This window comes from Mus musculus, chromosome 14, assembly GCF_000001635.26.
Source record: "Mus musculus strain C57BL/6J chromosome 14, GRCm38.p6 C57BL/6J".
NCBI lineage: Eukaryota > Metazoa > Chordata > Mammalia > Rodentia > Muridae > Mus > Mus musculus.
The window spans coordinates 103,149,945-103,167,973 of record NC_000080.6 but is presented as its reverse complement, the minus strand read 5'-3'; the positions used below and the strand labels follow the sequence as shown (position 1 = coordinate 103,167,973).

General features: G+C 39.0%; 1 protein-coding gene across 40 annotated transcripts in view; it reads left to right on the top strand.

Annotated features, from left to right (window-relative positions):
- The window catches only part of Mycbp2 (MYC binding protein 2, E3 ubiquitin protein ligase), a 233,430-nt gene that overhangs the window by 178,867 nt on the left and 36,534 nt on the right, over positions 1-18,029 (top strand). For 20 of the 40 annotated variants that reach the window (XM_011244896.3, XM_011244895.3, XM_030247599.1 and 17 more), the window contains 5 exons: positions 7,032-7,133; positions 11,207-12,850; positions 13,059-13,228; positions 13,804-14,048; positions 15,687-15,854. In XM_011244896.3, the coding sequence (XP_011243198.1) occupies positions 7,032-7,133; positions 11,207-12,850; positions 13,059-13,228; positions 13,804-14,048; positions 15,687-15,854 (2,329 nt within the window). The remainder of the gene's footprint in view (positions 1-7,031; positions 7,134-11,206; positions 12,851-13,058; positions 13,229-13,803; positions 14,049-15,686; positions 15,855-18,029) is intronic. The other 20 variants (XM_017315794.2, XM_017315789.2, XM_011244906.3 and 17 more) reach the window with 1 other exon arrangement.

Below are 18,029 nucleotides of genomic sequence, written 5' to 3'. Positions count from 1 at the left end.
CCTTCCCTCATTCCTCCTCTCCTTCTCCTCCCAGTGGGTGGGGCCCTGTGCATTCTCCCTCTCTGCTACTTTAAGTCTGTGCAAGGTTAGGTGTTTCATCTCCCACTGGGGCCACACAAGGCAGCCCAGCTAGAAGAACATATCCCTCGGGCAGGCAACAGCTCTTAGGATAGCCCTCCTAGTTGCTCAGGACCCTCATGAAGGCCAAGCTGCACATCTGCTATATATGTTCTGGGAGGCCTAGGTTCAGCCTGTGTATGCTCTTTGGTTGGTGATTCAGACTCTGAAAGTCCCAAGGACCCAAGTTAGTTGACTCTGTTGGTCTTCATATGAAGTTTGATTCCTCCTTGGGGCCCTCAATCATTCCTCTCATTCTTCCATAATAGTCCCCAAGTTCCATCCACTGTTTAGCTGCGGCTGTCTGTATCTGAGTCAGCTGCTGGGTAGAGCCTCTCAGAGGACATGTTCCTGTTGCAAGAATAACAGGGTATCATAAATAGTGTTAGGGACTGGTGCTTGCCTGAGGGCAGGGTCTCAAGTTGGGCCTGTTATTGGTTGACCATTCCCTCAGTTTCTGCTCCCTCCCCTGTGCCTGCATTTCTTGTAGGCAGGATATATTTTGGGTTGAAAGTTTAGAGAGTGGGTTGGTGTCCCAATAGCTCCACTGGGACTCCTGCCTGGCTACAGGAGGTGGCCTCTTCAGGTTCCATATCCCCAATGTTGTGAGTCACAGCTCAAGTCACCCCCATTGATTCTTGGGTGCCTACTCTATCCCAGTTCTCTGTGTTGTCTTGGAGGTGCTCCCTGCCCTCACCTCACCTCTGTCAGCTGCAGATTTCCATTCAGTTTCCTGGTCGTCCAGCCATCTCTCCTGTCATTCCCACACCTGATCCTGAGCCCCTTACTCCCCTTTCCATTCCCCTCTCCCCAGTTCCCTCATGCCATCTGCATCTTATAATTTTGTTCTCCCTTCTAAGTGAGATTCAAGCTTCCTTGTTTCAGCCTTCCTTCCTCTTTAGCTTCTTTGGGTCTCTAGAATGTAGCACGGGTATCTGGTATTTTATGGCTAATATCCACTTATAAGTGAGTATATGCCATGCATGTCTTTTTGGGAGTAGGTTATCTCACTCAGGATGATATTCTCAAGTTCCATCCATTTGCCTGCAAAACTCATGATATCTTGTAGATAAACAGAGAATTCTCAACAGAGGATGGCTGAGATGCACTTAAAGAAATGTTCAAAGCCTGTACTCTGTGTTGGTCAGCTAAGAACCACCCACACTCCCACTTCCACCACCCAGCCTAAGCTGACTTGCCCACACAGCCACATCATCACTAACAGACAATGAAACACATTTCCACTGTTGCCAATTGCTGTATTTTCCCTATGCTCCTTAGTCATTAGGGAAATGCAAATCAAAACAACTCTGAGGTTCCATCTTACACTCATCAGAATGGCTAAGATCAAAAACTGGAGCGATAGCACATGCTGGGGAGGATGTGGAGCAAGGGGAGCTCTCCTCCATGGTACCCATGGTACATGCCATGGGTGGGAATGCAAACTGGTACAACCAATTTGGAAATCAGTTTGGTATTTTCTCAGAAATTGGAAATAGTTCTTCCTCAAGATCGAGCTATACTACTCCTGGGCATATATGCAAAAGATGCTCCACCATATCACAAAGACACTTGATCAACTATGTTCATAGCAGCTATTTTCATAATAGCCAGAAACCGGAAACAAATTAGATGTCCCTCAACTGAAGAGTGCATTCAAAAAATGTGGTACATCTACACAGTGGAATACTCAACTATTAAAAACAAAGACATCATGAATTTTTCAGGTAACACCAGTTCTTTACCACCACCTTACAGCAAACTTGAACTGTGGCCTAGGTAGATTGTAGGATGTATGCTGAGTCACTACTTTCCTGTACCCCTACAGTGGCAGGTCCTTAGATCATTTTCTAATCCACACAGTCTCAGCAGAGTATCACTAAACTCTGACTGCCAAAGTCCAGAAATCAGAAGTCTCATTAGCATAACGTTAAGGAAATATGGGACTAAAATATAATCTTAATATTTGAAAATAATTTATTCTTATTTTTCATATCATGTTAGGAAAGTCAGTATAACAAGCATTTATTAAGACTAGAGCTTTAATGCCATGTATCCCGCTATATTTTATCTTGTTATATACTGTGTTGTATTTAAACCAGACTTGTTCTCAACACCAAATGAGGATTATCTTATAGTTTTATGTTAATAAAGTAAAAATATTATTTCAGTGATTATATTGGCCAATTTAGCCTATACTGACAGCAGTACCACAGTGTATTTCAGCACTTTAATGCGTCCTTATCTGAAATCATACTCTCTCTGATTTACTAGTAAAGCAGACATCACACAGACAGTGACTAAGCGATTGTCCCTAAAAGGTTGACAGTAAAGTGGCCGTGGCTGCATCAGACTTGCTACTGGGGACAGATGCCAGGCTTCATCTCCACTCTCATCTTCATAAACACGGCACAGCCTATTCTTTAATGAACGTTTTAAAACTTCTACTTAGACAAATTGACTCCTTTCTTCTTATGATTTTACTTTTTATGTATTGCATTAGAATAAAAGGAAAAACCAATTTCCTAACTGTTGGAACTCAGGTTTTCAGTTAACTAGACAAAATCAACAAACAAAATGCCCACGTTAGCATTAACATTTCTCTTGGCTTTATTTTTAGTACTTTCTGGGATATTTGCTTTTACTGTTAGTTTTTCCTGAAGGGTAGTCTTTCACTGCCTTTAGAATTTACAATAATCATCTATACATTAAATTAATGTAATTGCTTTATATGTGTGTGGGTTTTATGCATACTTGTTTCTGTCTGTGTCTGTGTGTACACACACAGCTGTATGTGTGTGAAGGCTAGAGTTTAACATCTGGCTACCTTTTGAGCCAGGGTTTCTCACTGAGCCAGGAACCGGCTTGCTGACTGTACTAGATTCTCTGACCAGTAAGTTGAGAGATCAGCCTATCTATCTCTGCCTTCTCAGAGCTGGGTTTATAGACATGTACCCCAGCCCCAAGGCTTTGCATACTGGGCTCTGAACCTCACGGTTCCACAACAGGCATTTTCCCCACTCAGTCATCTCTCAAGCCCCCAAATAGATAATTTGTTAATTGTCAGAATTTTATATCAAATTATTTTAGATACCATGCAAATACTCTTTTTATGCAATAGACTATTATGCAAATAACAATTATATTATAGAATTGTTGTTTTAGAAGAAAGATATAACAGATTTCCCTTGTGTGTGTACGCCAAGTTTAGGATTTTTCTTTACTGTTCTACAGTTAGTAACTTTAAACTTGTGGAATTTAAAAAAATAATAAGTGCTTTAGGAATATGGTTCTAGTGAATTATGATTCCTAAACTGAGAAGGGTCAACTGTGAGTGAGAACAGTACATTCCTAAAATAGTAACCATGTTTTGTTTTGGTTGGTTTTTTGTTTGTTTGTTTGTTTGTTTGTTTGCTTTTGAGACAGTGTCTCACTGTCTAGTCCAGGCTAGCCTGGGACTCACAGAGATTTGCTTGCCTATGCCTCCTACTTTCTTAGGGTTGGTAATAATAATGTGCAGTGTGATTAAGATAATATACACTCTTGAATTGCTCATTCAATGCAGCAATTTTCATTATATTGTCCTTCCTAAAATTTCATTTTCAGTTCTCTCAGTATTGCCTAATAGGAACCTAGAAAGCCATTGACAGGGTCACAGCTTGATGCTAGCACATAATAGGAAATTTTAAAAATAAAATACAAAAGTGAATTTAATAATACATTTATCTCTTTCTAAAATAAGTGCTCAACCTGGATTTTATTTCACACATGTAACACTGTGTTATAACACTTGAAACTTTTCTGTCAGAATCCATGAAGAGTCATTCTCTTCTTATAGCTCTCTAATGGGTTAGGTATTTCTGATAGTTTGTGTGCGGTGTCAGGAATGGTCCAGAAATCATGCATTCAGACCCAAACCACATGTTTTTAGAATGCTTTACTTATTAAAATGTAAAAGTTTTACTGTTTACTTATTTTTAGTACATGGATAATAGCTTTAAAGTTCAGTTTTTGTGACAGTAAATAAAGTGATCAGGAACTCTGATACTACGGATTCAGAACAAAGAAAGGAAAGAGGTAAAGACACGCTAGTATAGAGAAAATGTTGTTGTAAGGGTGGGTTCTCACTAGAGTGGCTGTGACACAGGCCTGGCTGTGAAGAACTAGTGACGCCCACAGCAGCACGGTGTTTGAGGGGGCTTCAATGAGGGACAGGGACATGAGATTCAGGCACTGCAGAGACACTGGATTGTTCTTTCATTATTATTACTGTTACTATCTTTAGTGAAGTATTTAATGTCTAAAAAATAATTCATGTTATACAAATGAATTAAATGACTGGTCTCACCTGTAGAATTTAATTATTTTAAAAAGTGCCTTCTTAATCTTCATAAAGTATTTTACCCATTAACCTTTTCTTTTGTGAACAATCTCAGTATGTCCCTAGTCACACTTTATTTCCTTTAGTCGTTTTACAGTATGCATTTCTGACTCTGAGAAAATGTCAATATTTATTCTGAATGATACGTAGCCTGGAAAACGTTTACAGGTGTTTGTCCTCACACGTAAGACATTTTGACTTACACACATGCTATAGTTCCTCACATGTCTATGGATGAGAACTTCAGGTTAGTGACATTTCTTTGGCGTTCTGGCCCCACCCATCGTCCTGATAAGCCTGATCCTACAGACTGAAGCAAGGCTGCCAGGAAGGAGACAGCTTTCACAGCCAGTAGACTGGTCCCCTGCAGCAGCTGCCACTTTCTAGTTTGTCTCTTTGTTGTTGGTTCCTTTTAACACTGCAGTTGAGCCTAAGCCCATGAGGCTGCCAGATAGGCTCTCTTAACACTGAGCCAGCTTCCCACATCTTAACACTGAGCCAGCTTCCCACGTCTACTTTAGGTCTTGAGGAAGAGAAAAACAGCAAACACATCACCCTCCTAACAGTCTCAACAGTGGCTACAAACCCTGCAGCTAAGATTTAAAACCCTGTCTCTGTCAGTCTGTAGGATCAGGCTTATCAGGAAGATGGGTGGGGCCAGAACACCAAAGAAATGTCACGCAGAAGAGTCTCTTTGCAGCTCCTGATTTTCATAGATTTATGCAAAAAGAAAACCATTCAAAAGTAAAGTGTAAAGTTTTAGTTTATGGTGGATTTATCACCCTGTCTCTGTCAGCTTTCCATTTTTGATTGACCCCGTGGTGTGAGACTTCCTTCTGAGCCCTAGGACATCCTCGGATGTTCGCGAGCTTTGACAGCCTTGTAACCTTACACTCCTGGAATCAGATTTATTTCCCTGTTGAATGTGTTCTCTCTTTGGCGCTTCATTTCTAGTTTCGGTTGTTTGTTTTGTTTTGTTTTGTTTTTTGTACCCTTCCCACAAGTGTGCATCATTTTGCACCTGTGGGTCCAACTCCCTGATGGTCGTAAGCAGTGCTGTAGTCCCATTAATGGTAATGATAATTACGTCCATGTCTTTTGATACCTAGCTTCATCTTTTCATTCTGTCTCACCCTTCACACAGTACAGGTGCCATAAGAGTGAGGACTTCATTTTCAGGAGTGTATTTTTGGTCTCGAGGATGACTGCTGATATATAATACTCAATATTGTTCATCCAGTTGTTTCTCTTTTTTAATTTGTATGTCATGCATCTTTTAAATCATCTACAAGAATAAATCAGTCAAAAATATCACTCATGCTGTTGTAGAGGTATATGCTATATATGTAGGTTATTTTATTTGTGTGGGTATGTGTGTATATGTATGTTGTTTGCTTGTGTGTGCATGAATGCATGCAGACACACATGTACAGGCAAGTGTCGAGTCCAGGAGTCTTTCCTGAGTGCTGTCCTTTATGGCCCTCTGTTGATTTTGTTTAAGACAGGTCTCTGACTGGAACTGGGCTCACTGTTTCCTCTAGGCCAGCAGGCCAAGGAGGCCCTGGGAGCCTCCTGTCTCCATTGTCTCAGAGCTAGGGCTAAAGTGTGCTCTGCTGCAGCCATACTTTGTGTTGGTGCTCGCTAGCACTCATACTCATGGAGACCCACACTCGTGGCCTCATGCCTGTGGAGCAAGCCCTTTACCCACACAGCCGTTTCCCCAGCTCTCTAGATTTTTATTTTCAAAAATGCTTTAAAAAGTTATCTCATTACCAAAGTTTATTTCAGAGCTACTGATTAATTTCAATTGCCATTGTTGCAATGCAGTGTTAGGGGGTGGTGAAAATTCAGCATTTTAATTATTTTTAGCTTATTCTGCTTTAAAGTTTCTATTATTTACTACTGCATTGAAAATAAGTAAAATGTCTAACATGTCCCAATGAGTTTTAAATATGCTTTATTTGTGTTGTGAGACATTTTGCCCAACAGGATTTAATATCTTAGATAAAATATCTATTACAAAAAAACATTAAATACTGGGGTTAGCCTTAAGAAATGTAGGCATATGTACATTTGAACATTGGGCCATTCTAAGATAAACATTTTGGAAATAATAATAATAAAAATGAAACCATTCATAAAACAAGGAGGCAATACTTAAACTACAAGTAACATTTTTTTCTCTACCATCATTGTTTCTGTGTATAACCTTATTTACAGGTAAGCAACCACAGGAATTTAACAAACTAAAGAAATATTGCTCTAAATAGAAATGCTCAAATTTGATCAATCAGATCTATAAGCCTTATTAATAGTAACAGCACATTTGGACACACTACCCATACAATTCATCTAAATACATTAATTTGACCTTTGTTTTAAATCTTAATTTTAAATGAACATTTTGAAAACTTTTAGAATAGTTTTAAGTGTATAATTGCATACCATTTGAAATGCTTTGTTTTTGCTTGTGTTCTCTAAGCTTTTTTCCATTGAATCTGTGCTGCTTCTTTGCCAATGTTTTCCACTGTAGACTCTCCATCTCGCAACCTTGCTTCTCGTGAGCGCATTTACAAACATTTGGGTGTAGCTGGGCCTGCCTCTGCTCTCTCATCTCTGTCTCACAAACTGCAGGGTGGGTATGCATGCATCGTGAGCACCTGGGCCATTCGTAGTGAATGGAGGAGGAGCCTGCAAACCTTCATTTCACCATTGTCCTGTGTGTCCCATTCCAGATGTTAAATTAAGCTTTATCATTTTATTTAGAATTTTGTGTTTGAAATTATGATGTATCTGTTTATATTATATTGTATTATAATTTATCCTATTATGTATGTTTATCATACCTGGGGTTCAGATATCATTCCTGTTAGTCTTTAAAGCTTTGTAAGGTCTTAGGAGTATGAAAAGGATTGCCACAAGACGATGTATGTGAATTGTAAAACTTGGATAAATGTGGTTTCTCATGGACAAGCTGGATCGCAAATTTGCAGTGCTGTATGTAGCCTGACTAAGCAGCCTACCATTCTAATTACTATAGAAATATTTTGGAAATTAAGTTAAAAGCTTTTTAAAAACTTGATTATTAATAAGTAATACAGGCACAAGTGTCCCCACACACTACCCCTTTCTATGATGACTCTTTCTTACAGTATTTTAATAGTGACCTAATTTAAAACTTTTACATTTGGAAGTGCTCAGTGATTAACAGACACAGTTTCAAATATTTAAAAGTATGCACTTGGTTCTTTAGAGTATAACAAATGCTTACTCAAGTCCTTTTGCCATAATGTAATCTTTAATTAAAGGTAAGGACACTTGCCGCCAAGGGTGGCATCCTCTCTTGGATACCTGTAACTTACATGATGGAAAGAGAGATTGTCCTCTGATATCCACATGCACACATGCCCACACGCACACACACACACACACACACACACACACACGCGCGCGCGCACACCACAGATAAATAAGTATGAAACAAAACCTTTAAGAAAAAAAGAAACATATAAATGGTAAAAATTAGTACAATAAATAGGACCACAAATCAGATTCATGTATGATATATAGACTATCAGGTCATATAACCAAATAATATGCCATATAGTATGACGTATTTATTAATATAGTATTACTTGTATCATATCCTAGCATGATATTATATGCCCTGATTATAATTTTGCTAATAAAAATGATATTAATGATTTAATGAATAAATCCTTCCTATTTAACATGTTCAGTAACATTTAATTTGGTTGACTATACAACGTTTTTAGCTCATTCTTTGTAAGGATTCCTTATAGGTTAAAATTTCTTTCCTACTATTTAAGTTTACATATTATAAACATAATTATGAAAACAAATTAACTTCTGAATGTGAAGGTATGTGTTGTCCAATAATTTTAATGAAGTATTTGGGTTTTTTTGTTGTTGTTATTTTGGGATATCAACATGATAATTTTTAGTAACACTTAATACATGCTGCAAAATTACTTGAAAGCCAGATGAAAATTGTAAACAAAAATTAGCTCACGGGTTTACTACCCTTAAAATTCTCTTTAAAAGTATTTTTAAAAACATTTTGAAGATCTATGTTCTTTAAAAGGATTTAGTTGTGATTTGATAAATACATCTTGGGAAGAAATTCTCCATCATTACTTATGCACTTGAATTCCAACAGTTATTTGTTTTCACTTATAGAACTCAAGAAAATATCACCTCTACTAGAGACATGGTTTCTAGCCCTCTCAGTGTACACATGTGCATATATAGGACAAGTGATGTTCCCAGTACTTACAGGTTCTATTATGTAGCCAACAACTGTGGGTGTGTACATTGTACAACAAATCCAGTATTGTGGATTCACACACTCCTGTGATAAGTTAGGACTCACCTGGAGCAGCTGTAGTTAATCTTGCCAGAGCCCTTCTAATTAAGTAGGAATCCTAAACTCGAAGTTGCTCTTTTCTATGAATTAGAAAATTCAGTTAAAATTTAATTTTGAAAGGATTCTAAATATGAAATGTACTACTTGTTTACTCTGATTCCTCGATATGGGTTGTGCAGCTCCTAAGATAAGTTAAAGGTGATTTAAAACCTTCCATCTCTCTCCTGAAACATGCAACAACCACAAACACCCTAGTAACCAAGTGTAGCAAGCTTAAGATTGGGAGCTAGGGCTAGGCTGATGCTAATTCTACCAAATATAATGCATTTGTTATAAATTTTGCTCTATACTAGTACAAGGTCAATAAGGTAAAACAAACAGCAACATTGACCTTTTGGGGACAATTTGCTAGAGCTTGTTTGTCAGTTACTTCCGGTAATCTTTGTTCTCCTAGTTAGCATTGACACTTTGCAATTTTTATTTCTCTTTACAAGTGTATTCTAATCACAAAATGTATTTTGAGAACATTAAAAAAAAAATGAGCATATAAGGGCCAATAGCAAAACAAAGGAGAGACAGGGAGGGAGAAAGAAAGAGGGAGGGAGGGAGAGAGAGAGAAAGTGAGCACAAAACCAACTTGCATGTTTAAGAAAGAAGAAAATTCATGATGGAGTAGAAATAGTGTTCAAAATACTTTTATTCTTTCAAAAGAACTATTTAAAATTTGTTTGCTACATATCGGAATGTTGTAGCTGAAGTAAATGTTTGTTGTACCACAGTGCTCTCCAAGGGCTTATTTTGCCCTCTCATTTCACTACAGAATTTTTCATCTTGATTCTAATCTTACATGATTGCTGTCACATTTGCTGTGACTATTAAAGAGTGGATTCTCAGAAAATCTGAATGTGTTGGATAGCAAAAGGAAAGAAAAGAAAAGAAAAGAAAAGAAAAGAAAAGGAAAGGAAAGGAAAGGAAAGGAAAGGAAAGGAAAGAAAAGAAAAGAGGAGGAAGAAAAATGAGTATATATTGTTCTTCCAACAAACTGGTTGAACAAAATGTCATATTCCAAGACTGAATCGCTGAAGGGTCAATGACACAAACCGGACCTGGATTATTTTCCAGAAGGATGACAAATTCTGTAACACTTACTGCTCTCACATAAAGGTGACTGCAGTATGACTTCATACACAGGCAAATCAGAGCACTTCTCTGCAGCACCTACACTTACTCCCATCTCCTTTTGGGGGGAAAGAGAGAAGAGGCTGTGTTTATTACCAGGAACCAATTCTGTTTCCTAGGACCTCTTTTCTAAACACATAGCTTTGTAGCTAGCTGCTTTGCTTTTTCATGACACTTGAATAGCTCCATCAGATTGCTCTTCTTCTAAAACCGTCCTTGCACTACAAGCAAGAGTGCTTTTGTGGTTGTTTGCTTAAGAAGGAAAAGTAATGTAAATCTGAACCACCAGCTAGGGACACAGCCTGACTGTATTGCTTCAAAGAAACCATAATATGCAGAATAGTGAAATTAAGGGAAGGCCGGGATACCCAAACCAAATGGTATCTGTGTAGAATTATCTAGGGATTTGCCTTAGAAAGAGGTTTTGGATTTTTTGGTAGTTGTGGTTTGTTTCTGTTATTCTCTAGGCATGAAGAGCCCAATTCAGACTTGTAGTACTCATGATGAAGATCCTATGGTTTTATGTCAGCTAAGCTACTAAGATCTTAAGATGAGCACTGTTTTCATATAACAGAGAGAGTGACTGGCTTACATGCTAATACACAACAGCTTTAGGACTTCCATACTTTATTATTTCATTGTAATCAAGACATTAAACTACGATGTCTCCTGTATAGAGCTCTTCACTAACCTAATTGTATTTATTTTTTACAATTGAATACAATTGAGTTTCTTTGTTCAACAAGACCTATGCTGTTACCCTAAGTATGCTAAGTTTCACTCTCCTGAATATCGTAACTTGATTATTTTTGTATGGAGGATATTTTTCAAAATTTAATTTTTAAAGTAGTTATTCTCTTTCTTGTCTCTTGCTGAATTTAAATTCTAATTAGTTGCATAAGGGCTGTGGTTTATATATGTAACACTAATAGCTCATTTGGGTGAATACATACTGTTTATTCATATAAACATGTATTGTTGTAGCATGTGTAATGATAGAGTAGAAATTTTATGGAAAATATTTTCATTTTATTCTTAACATGTTTTGTATATGTGATAAGTAGCGTAAATTTTGTAGCTTTTCTGTTTTAGTGTTTATGTTGCATTTTATTAACAAGTTCACTGTGAAATGGATCATGCAGGTGACAGAGGAACTATCTCAACATCTTCAAGACCAGTGTCCACATCAGGGAAGTCAGAGCTGCCCTCTAAGCACAGCAGGTCAGTTAAACCCGACGGGCATGTGAGCCGGACTCCTGCTGACCAGAAGAAGCCACGGGGGACAGAAGGCTTATCTGCTAGTGAATCCCTCATGTTAAAATCTGATGCTGCAAAGTTGAGGTCAGACTCCCATAGTAGGTCCCTGTCCCCTAACCATAACACTCTGCAGACACTGAAGTCTGATGGGAGGACGTCTTCTGGCTTCAGGGCCGAATCCCCAGGACCAGGCTCGAGGTCATCCTCCCCTAAGCCCAAGCCTCTGCCGACTCCCAGGTCTAGCCCATCTGGTGCAAGCTCTCCACGCTCCTCCTCACCACAGGATAAAAATCTACCTCAGAAAAGCACAGCTCCTGCTAAGACAAAACTTGACCCACCTCGGGAACGTTCCAAGTCAGACTCATATACACTTGATCCAGATACCCTCCGTAAGAAGAAAATGCCCCTCACAGAACCATTAAGGGGGCGGTCCACATCACCAAAACCAAAACCAGTACCAAAGGATCCTAAAGACTCCCCAGGGTCTGAAAACAGAGCCCCTTCTCCCCACGTAGTGCAGGAAAACCTCCACAGTGAGGTAGTTGAAGTCTGTACTTCAAGTACTTTAAAAACAAATGGTGTCACGGACAGCACCTGCGATGACAGCGGTGACTTGAAGAGTGTGGATGAAGGTTCAAATAAAGTGCATTTCAGCATAGGCAAAGCACCGCTGAAAGATGAACAGGAAATGAGAGCATCACCCAAAATAAGTCGGAAGTGTGCTAACAGACACACCAGGCCCAAAAAAGAAAAGTCTAACTTCCTTTTCAAAGGAGATGGAACCAAATCTTTAGAACCAGCCAAGCAAGCCATGTCCCCGTCTGTGGCTGAGTGTGCCAGAGCCGTCTTTGCCTCTTTTTTGTGGCATGAAGGCATAGTACATGATGCAATGGCTTGTTCTTCCTTCCTGAAATTTAATCCTGACCTTTCCAAAGAACATGCTCCTATAAGAAGTAGTTTGAATAGCCAACCACCCACAGAGGAAAAGGAAATCAAGTTAAAAAATAGACATTCATTGGAAATATCGTCTGCTCTGAATATGTTTAACATTGCACCTCATGGCCCAGATATATCCAAGATGGGTAGTATCAACAAAAATAAGGTCTTGTCCATGCTTAAGGAACCGCCTCTCCATGAAAAATGTGAGGACGGGAAATCGGAAGCCACTTTTGAAATGTCCATGCATCACACAATGAAGTCGAAATCTCCACTTCCTTTAACATTACAACATTTAGTGGCTTTCTGGGAAGATATCTCTTTGGCTACAATCAAAGCTGCTTCCCAGAATATGATTTTTCCAAGTCCTGGTTCCTGTGCAGTCCTTAAAAAGAAAGAATGTGAAAAAGAGAATAAAAAAACAAAAAAGGAAAAAAAGAAAAAAGAAAAGACAGAAATTCGGCCAAGGGGCAATTTGTTTGGTGAAATGGCCCAGCTGGCTGTAGGAGGGCCAGAGAAAGATACCATCTGTGAGCTGTGTGGAGAATCCCATCCGTACCCAGTGACATATCACATGAGACAAGCTCACCCAGGTAAGCTATTTTGTGGTGTGTGTATATATATGCTTTAGTCCTGATAAGCTACATCCTCTGAACTATATCACATATGTACACCTTTTAAACAGTTAGGTACTTGCTCGGGATTTTACTTTGAAAAGATGCACCTGTTGCTGATATAATATCACTAGTGAAAAATCAAAGACATTCAAAATGTTAAATGTATGTCTTATTTTTTTTCAAGGTTGTGGCCGATATGCTGGTGGACAAGGATACAATAGCATTGGGCATTTTTGTGGAGGATGGGCTGGTAACTGTGGTGATGGGGGAATGGGAGGAAGCACTTGGTACCTCGTATGCGATCGCTGTAGAGAAAAATACCTCCGTGAAAAACAGGCCGCTGCAAGGGAAAAGGTATTTTTACTACATTCAGGCTATATTATTTATGATATGGATTAGTTGTATGTAAGTGATACTAAAATTCAGCTTATATAACGAAAATGAAATACTAATTCAATATTAGATAAGTAACCTGTTTCTAATGTAACAGATAGATACAAATGGTATGTTGACGGATGTTTGTGATGTCGTCTTTATCATTGTCCCCGGCACTACAGATGTATGAACAGCTCACTGTCTTCCTGTCCTGTTCGCTTTCCTCCTCTTTCTCTCCTGTGTTTTCCTTAAGACCCAACCCTACCATAGAACTCATGGAAAGTTAGGATCATCCCACTAATGCCACCAAGTCAGACCTCTGCTAAAGCTTCCTTCCCTACATGACTCTTCCCAAGCTCCCCACTGATGGGTTTGTTGTTGTTTGTTTTAGTAATCATGATCATGGTTTTAAAATATTTTTTCTTTTTCTTCTTTTTTTTTTTTTTTTTTTTTTTTGTAGAAACAACAAAAGTTAAAATGATCTTCTTAAATATACACAGGAAAGAGTCACGTCTCTCTCTTTTTTTTTTTTTTTTTTTTTTTTTTTTGGCCAGGTCAAACAATCTAGAAGAAAGCCAATGCAAGTAAAGACGCCTCGTGCCTTGCCCACCATGGAAGCACACCAGGTGATCAAAGCCAACGCCCTCTTCCTGCTGTCCCTGAGCAGTGCTGCAGAGCCAAGCATCTTGTGTTACCACCCTGCAAAGCCATTCCAGTCTCAGCTGCCCATCGTGAAGGAAGGCGTTTCTGAGGACCTTCCTGTAAAAATGCCTTGTCTCTACTTGCAGACATTAGCTAGGTAATAAGACTTTGTTTTTGATTTTTAATTCCCATTGGGTTTACGGCTTCTGATGATTAATGAACCATCCATAAAGTGGTTCAGACCTTGCTCTCAGACCCACACTAGTCAGAGATAGTGAGCAGGACGCAAACCTTGGCAATGTGCTCTGTCCATTGCCCTGACTGACATGACTGGGAGTGTGGTGCACGCTGTATGCTACTGGGTGTGGGTACTTTGTCAGTCTGTCCTGATACAATTAGTACAAAACATATCGTAAAAAGAAGGACCTGCATTTTTTATTCTCTATTAGTTGACTTTAGTCTATTAGTCAAAAATGCTGAAGAGGAAAGAAACTGATGTTTCCTGTAGAAGTCTTCTTTTTTCGTTCCTTTTACCCTTAAACAAAAACCAGCTGAGTAACAAGGGCACTGAAAGGAATATTAAAGCCCTGAGTTTATTCAACAGTGGTGGAAAGAGAGAGCATCATTACCACCTTCACAGTGCCATGCTGGCTTTACTCACAGGCAAGTGGGAGAGGATGCTAAAAGAACTGAGACAGGGCTTGAGTCTTCCTCGGCAAGTAATGAAGCACTTCCCAGCGGTCTGCCGTTGCCTCTCACCTGATTATCGAAGGTCCTTCCACTGAAAACTGCCCCTTTTTTATGGCAAAGTTATGAGGCTTTTAATAATGTTTGTACTTGTTAAAATAAGAAAATGGAAAGAAAAGGAAAATGTGAAACATTCAAGACCAGGAAGAAAGCATAAGGCATGCTAAATATAATATCTTGAGTTTCAATTAGACTACTATGTGTATTTAGGTTAACAATGTCGTCTTCAAGTTTGAAAAAGAGTGAATCTGGTGAGATGGTTCAGTGGATGAAATTGCTTACCACCAAACCTAACTGGAGCCGAGTCTGATCTCCTGGGTCCACAGGGTCGAAGGAGTACAGCAGCTTTCGCTAGTTGTCTTCTGACCTGCCCTCATGTTCCTTGGCATATACTAGTAACCACACACACACACACTAAATAGACATGTAGCATTAAAATAGGAGTCAAATTATAAAACATGGAAGGAAAAATTCGCCAGCATAACATAATTAAGGAACTTCAATTCTTAACTCTCTATAGAATGGATACACCCTAACCAAAGGAATGATTTACATTTATGCTTTTCAAATTTTTCAAATCTGATATAGAATGCAACCCAAAAAAGTGACACCTAGTTCAACAATCCATCAAGAAAAGAATGATACAAGTCTTTACTGTGACAGTGATGGTAGAAAAATGAGGAGAGAGAGCGGTGTAAAAGGAGGTGTGGTTGGTATCATAGACCTGAATGACTAGTGCTGAGTGAGGTGTAGGCCTTGTCCAGCACAGTCATTCTCACCTAAGCACCCAGATAGTCAGTGGGACCATTCACCAAGTACTGGAAGGTGGAGATATTCTTGAAACAAAAGAAAATGCATTCGATCTCAGTTTGTGGTACCTAAAAAGTCATATCAGACTTTTATCTCTTCTGGTCTGTTTCTGCCATCATTTTAATACTTTTATTTGTATATTCTCATGTACTGCTTTGCCTTTTTCAAAGGAGATTTAAAATGAAGAGAATCTATACTGCCACTGTACTCTTAAGTTGTTGGGTTTAATTTAATGCAGGCACCACCATGAAAATTTTGTGGGCTATCAAGACGACAACCTATTCCAGGACGAAATGAGATATCTGCGTTCTACATCTGTCCCTGCCCCATACATATCAGTAACTCCTGATGCAAGTCCCAATGTATTTGAAGAGCCAGAGAGCAATATGAAGTCTATGCCACCAAGGTACAAGTTCTGTCTTGGAGTGACGAGTGTTTGTTGGAAGAAAGGCTGAACTATAAAACCATGTTCTTGTAGTTCCTTAATACAGCTTTCTGTCTCAGGAGGGTCACTGAGTCAGCTGTGCTAGCTGTTGGAGAGGTGTGAGAAACTATGTACGAGAGTTCTTGATGGGCAGCACACCACTGGGAGAGAAAAGATGAACTAGCAGTTCAATAAAAGATTACACTGAGGCCTATAACTTTGAGTGATGCATTTCATCAGAGTAGGGAAGGTTGACTTTAAGGCAGCACTTACACCCACAATAAAAATGGCACAGAGCATCACCGATCATGAACTGCAGCTTCTTGTTGTCTACAGCGTCTTCTTACTTAGCTATTGGTTTGGTTTGTTTTTTTGTTTGTTTGTTTTTGTTGTTGTTGTGTGGTTTGGGGTTTTGTGGGTTTTTTTATTTTTTATTTTTTTGGTTTGGTTTGGTTTGGTTTTTTGTTTTATTTTTCGAGACAGGATTTCTCTGTATAGCCCTGGCTGTCCTGGAACTCACTCTGTAGACCAGGCTGGCCTCGAACTCAGAAATCCGCCTGCCTCTGCCTCCTGAGTGCTGGGATTAAAGGTGTGCGCCACCATGCCCGGCTTAGCTATTGTTGATATCAGACCGAGAACTTCTTACAAAGTGAATGTTGTACGTAAACACAGTGCACAGAGAAACTAGTATCACAGACTTTGAGAGGAAAAGCGTGACAAAATGTGCGCACAGCACAGTGCTATTTAAGAAGCTGCTAAACCAGCCGGGCATGGTGGCGCACGCCTTTAATCCCAGCACTCAGGAGGCAGAGGCAGGCGGATTTCTGAGTTCGAGGCCAGCCTGGTCTACAGAGTGAGTTCCAGGACAGCCAGGTCTACACAGAGAAACCCTGTCTCATAAAACAAAACAAAACAAAACAAAAACAAAAACAAAAAAAAAACACAAGAAGCTGCTAAACCTGGTAATAGATGATAGCTGGGTATGTGGCTCAGAGTGCACTGCGGCAGACATGAAGAAGATGGATAAAGAAGATATTCTGAGTGTGACTTCACTGGGAAGTGCGAAAGTAAACTTAGACTGCATCAAAACTCTAGGCACAAGCGACTGAGCATAGTGCCACTGGAAAGGAAGGCCTTTGCTGAAGAGAGATAGTATACTTACCTAAGATATGTTAGTGTTCTGTAGTATATAGCCATGATAGTAAACTAAAATAATAGACACTATTAATTATAATAGGGCTAACATATCCAAGTTAGGGATTTTTTTCCATGAAAAATACTTGTGATTTTTCCCATCTTCTGTGCGACTTTTTCTCAGGTGTTTTTGGAGCTGCTCTTGACATTGTCTCCAAAGAGAACGATGTACGTTTTATATCTTTAAAGGAATTCAGGTATCTCTAAAGAAAAAAAGCTACCTGTGAAAAAGAGTTGGGAACCATTGTAGTCAAATCTGGTCAATGAGATTCAGTGGAGGTGTTATCATGTTCCAGGGTTAAAATCATGTAGAACATAGTTGGAGATAGTAAGAGGTAAAGCAGTATAAGAGAATATTTCATACCACATACTTTTTAATTTTTTCTTTAAAAAATAAATTCCATCAGTTGTAGATGAAACAAGACATTATAAATGTCCATGTTAGCCATGAGAAGACCCAGAACCTGCTAAGAAGCTGAATGAGCTCCCAGCTTGTAGACTGGTGGGCGAGGAAGGATGCAAAGCTCAGACGGAGAGCAAGACTATATCTTGTAACCAATCCTACGCCCAGCATCTGCCGTCTCTGCGCTCACAGCTGCTTGCTGCCAAGGGCCCATGGAACTCTTCCACACAGCAGCCTCTGCCTTAGATAGAAAGCAAAGCCTTGTGTTATCTCTAGAAGGAATACTGTGTATCAAGTATGATTGGGAATAGAAGTCCAAGAAAATCCACAATACATTATCAGATCAAGCTCAGAAACTAAACTGGTTTATCATATGATAATAGTAACTAATAATAATAGTAATATTAATAAGACCTTGAGGAAAATTCAAGGAAATGGAGAAAATGTCTCCAAGTAATTTATAGTAAAAAAAAAAAAAGATGATTAAAATGATACATTATGATGCTAAAATAGTTATAAAACTAAGGAATTAATTAGAAATTTATACAAAGGTAGTTGTT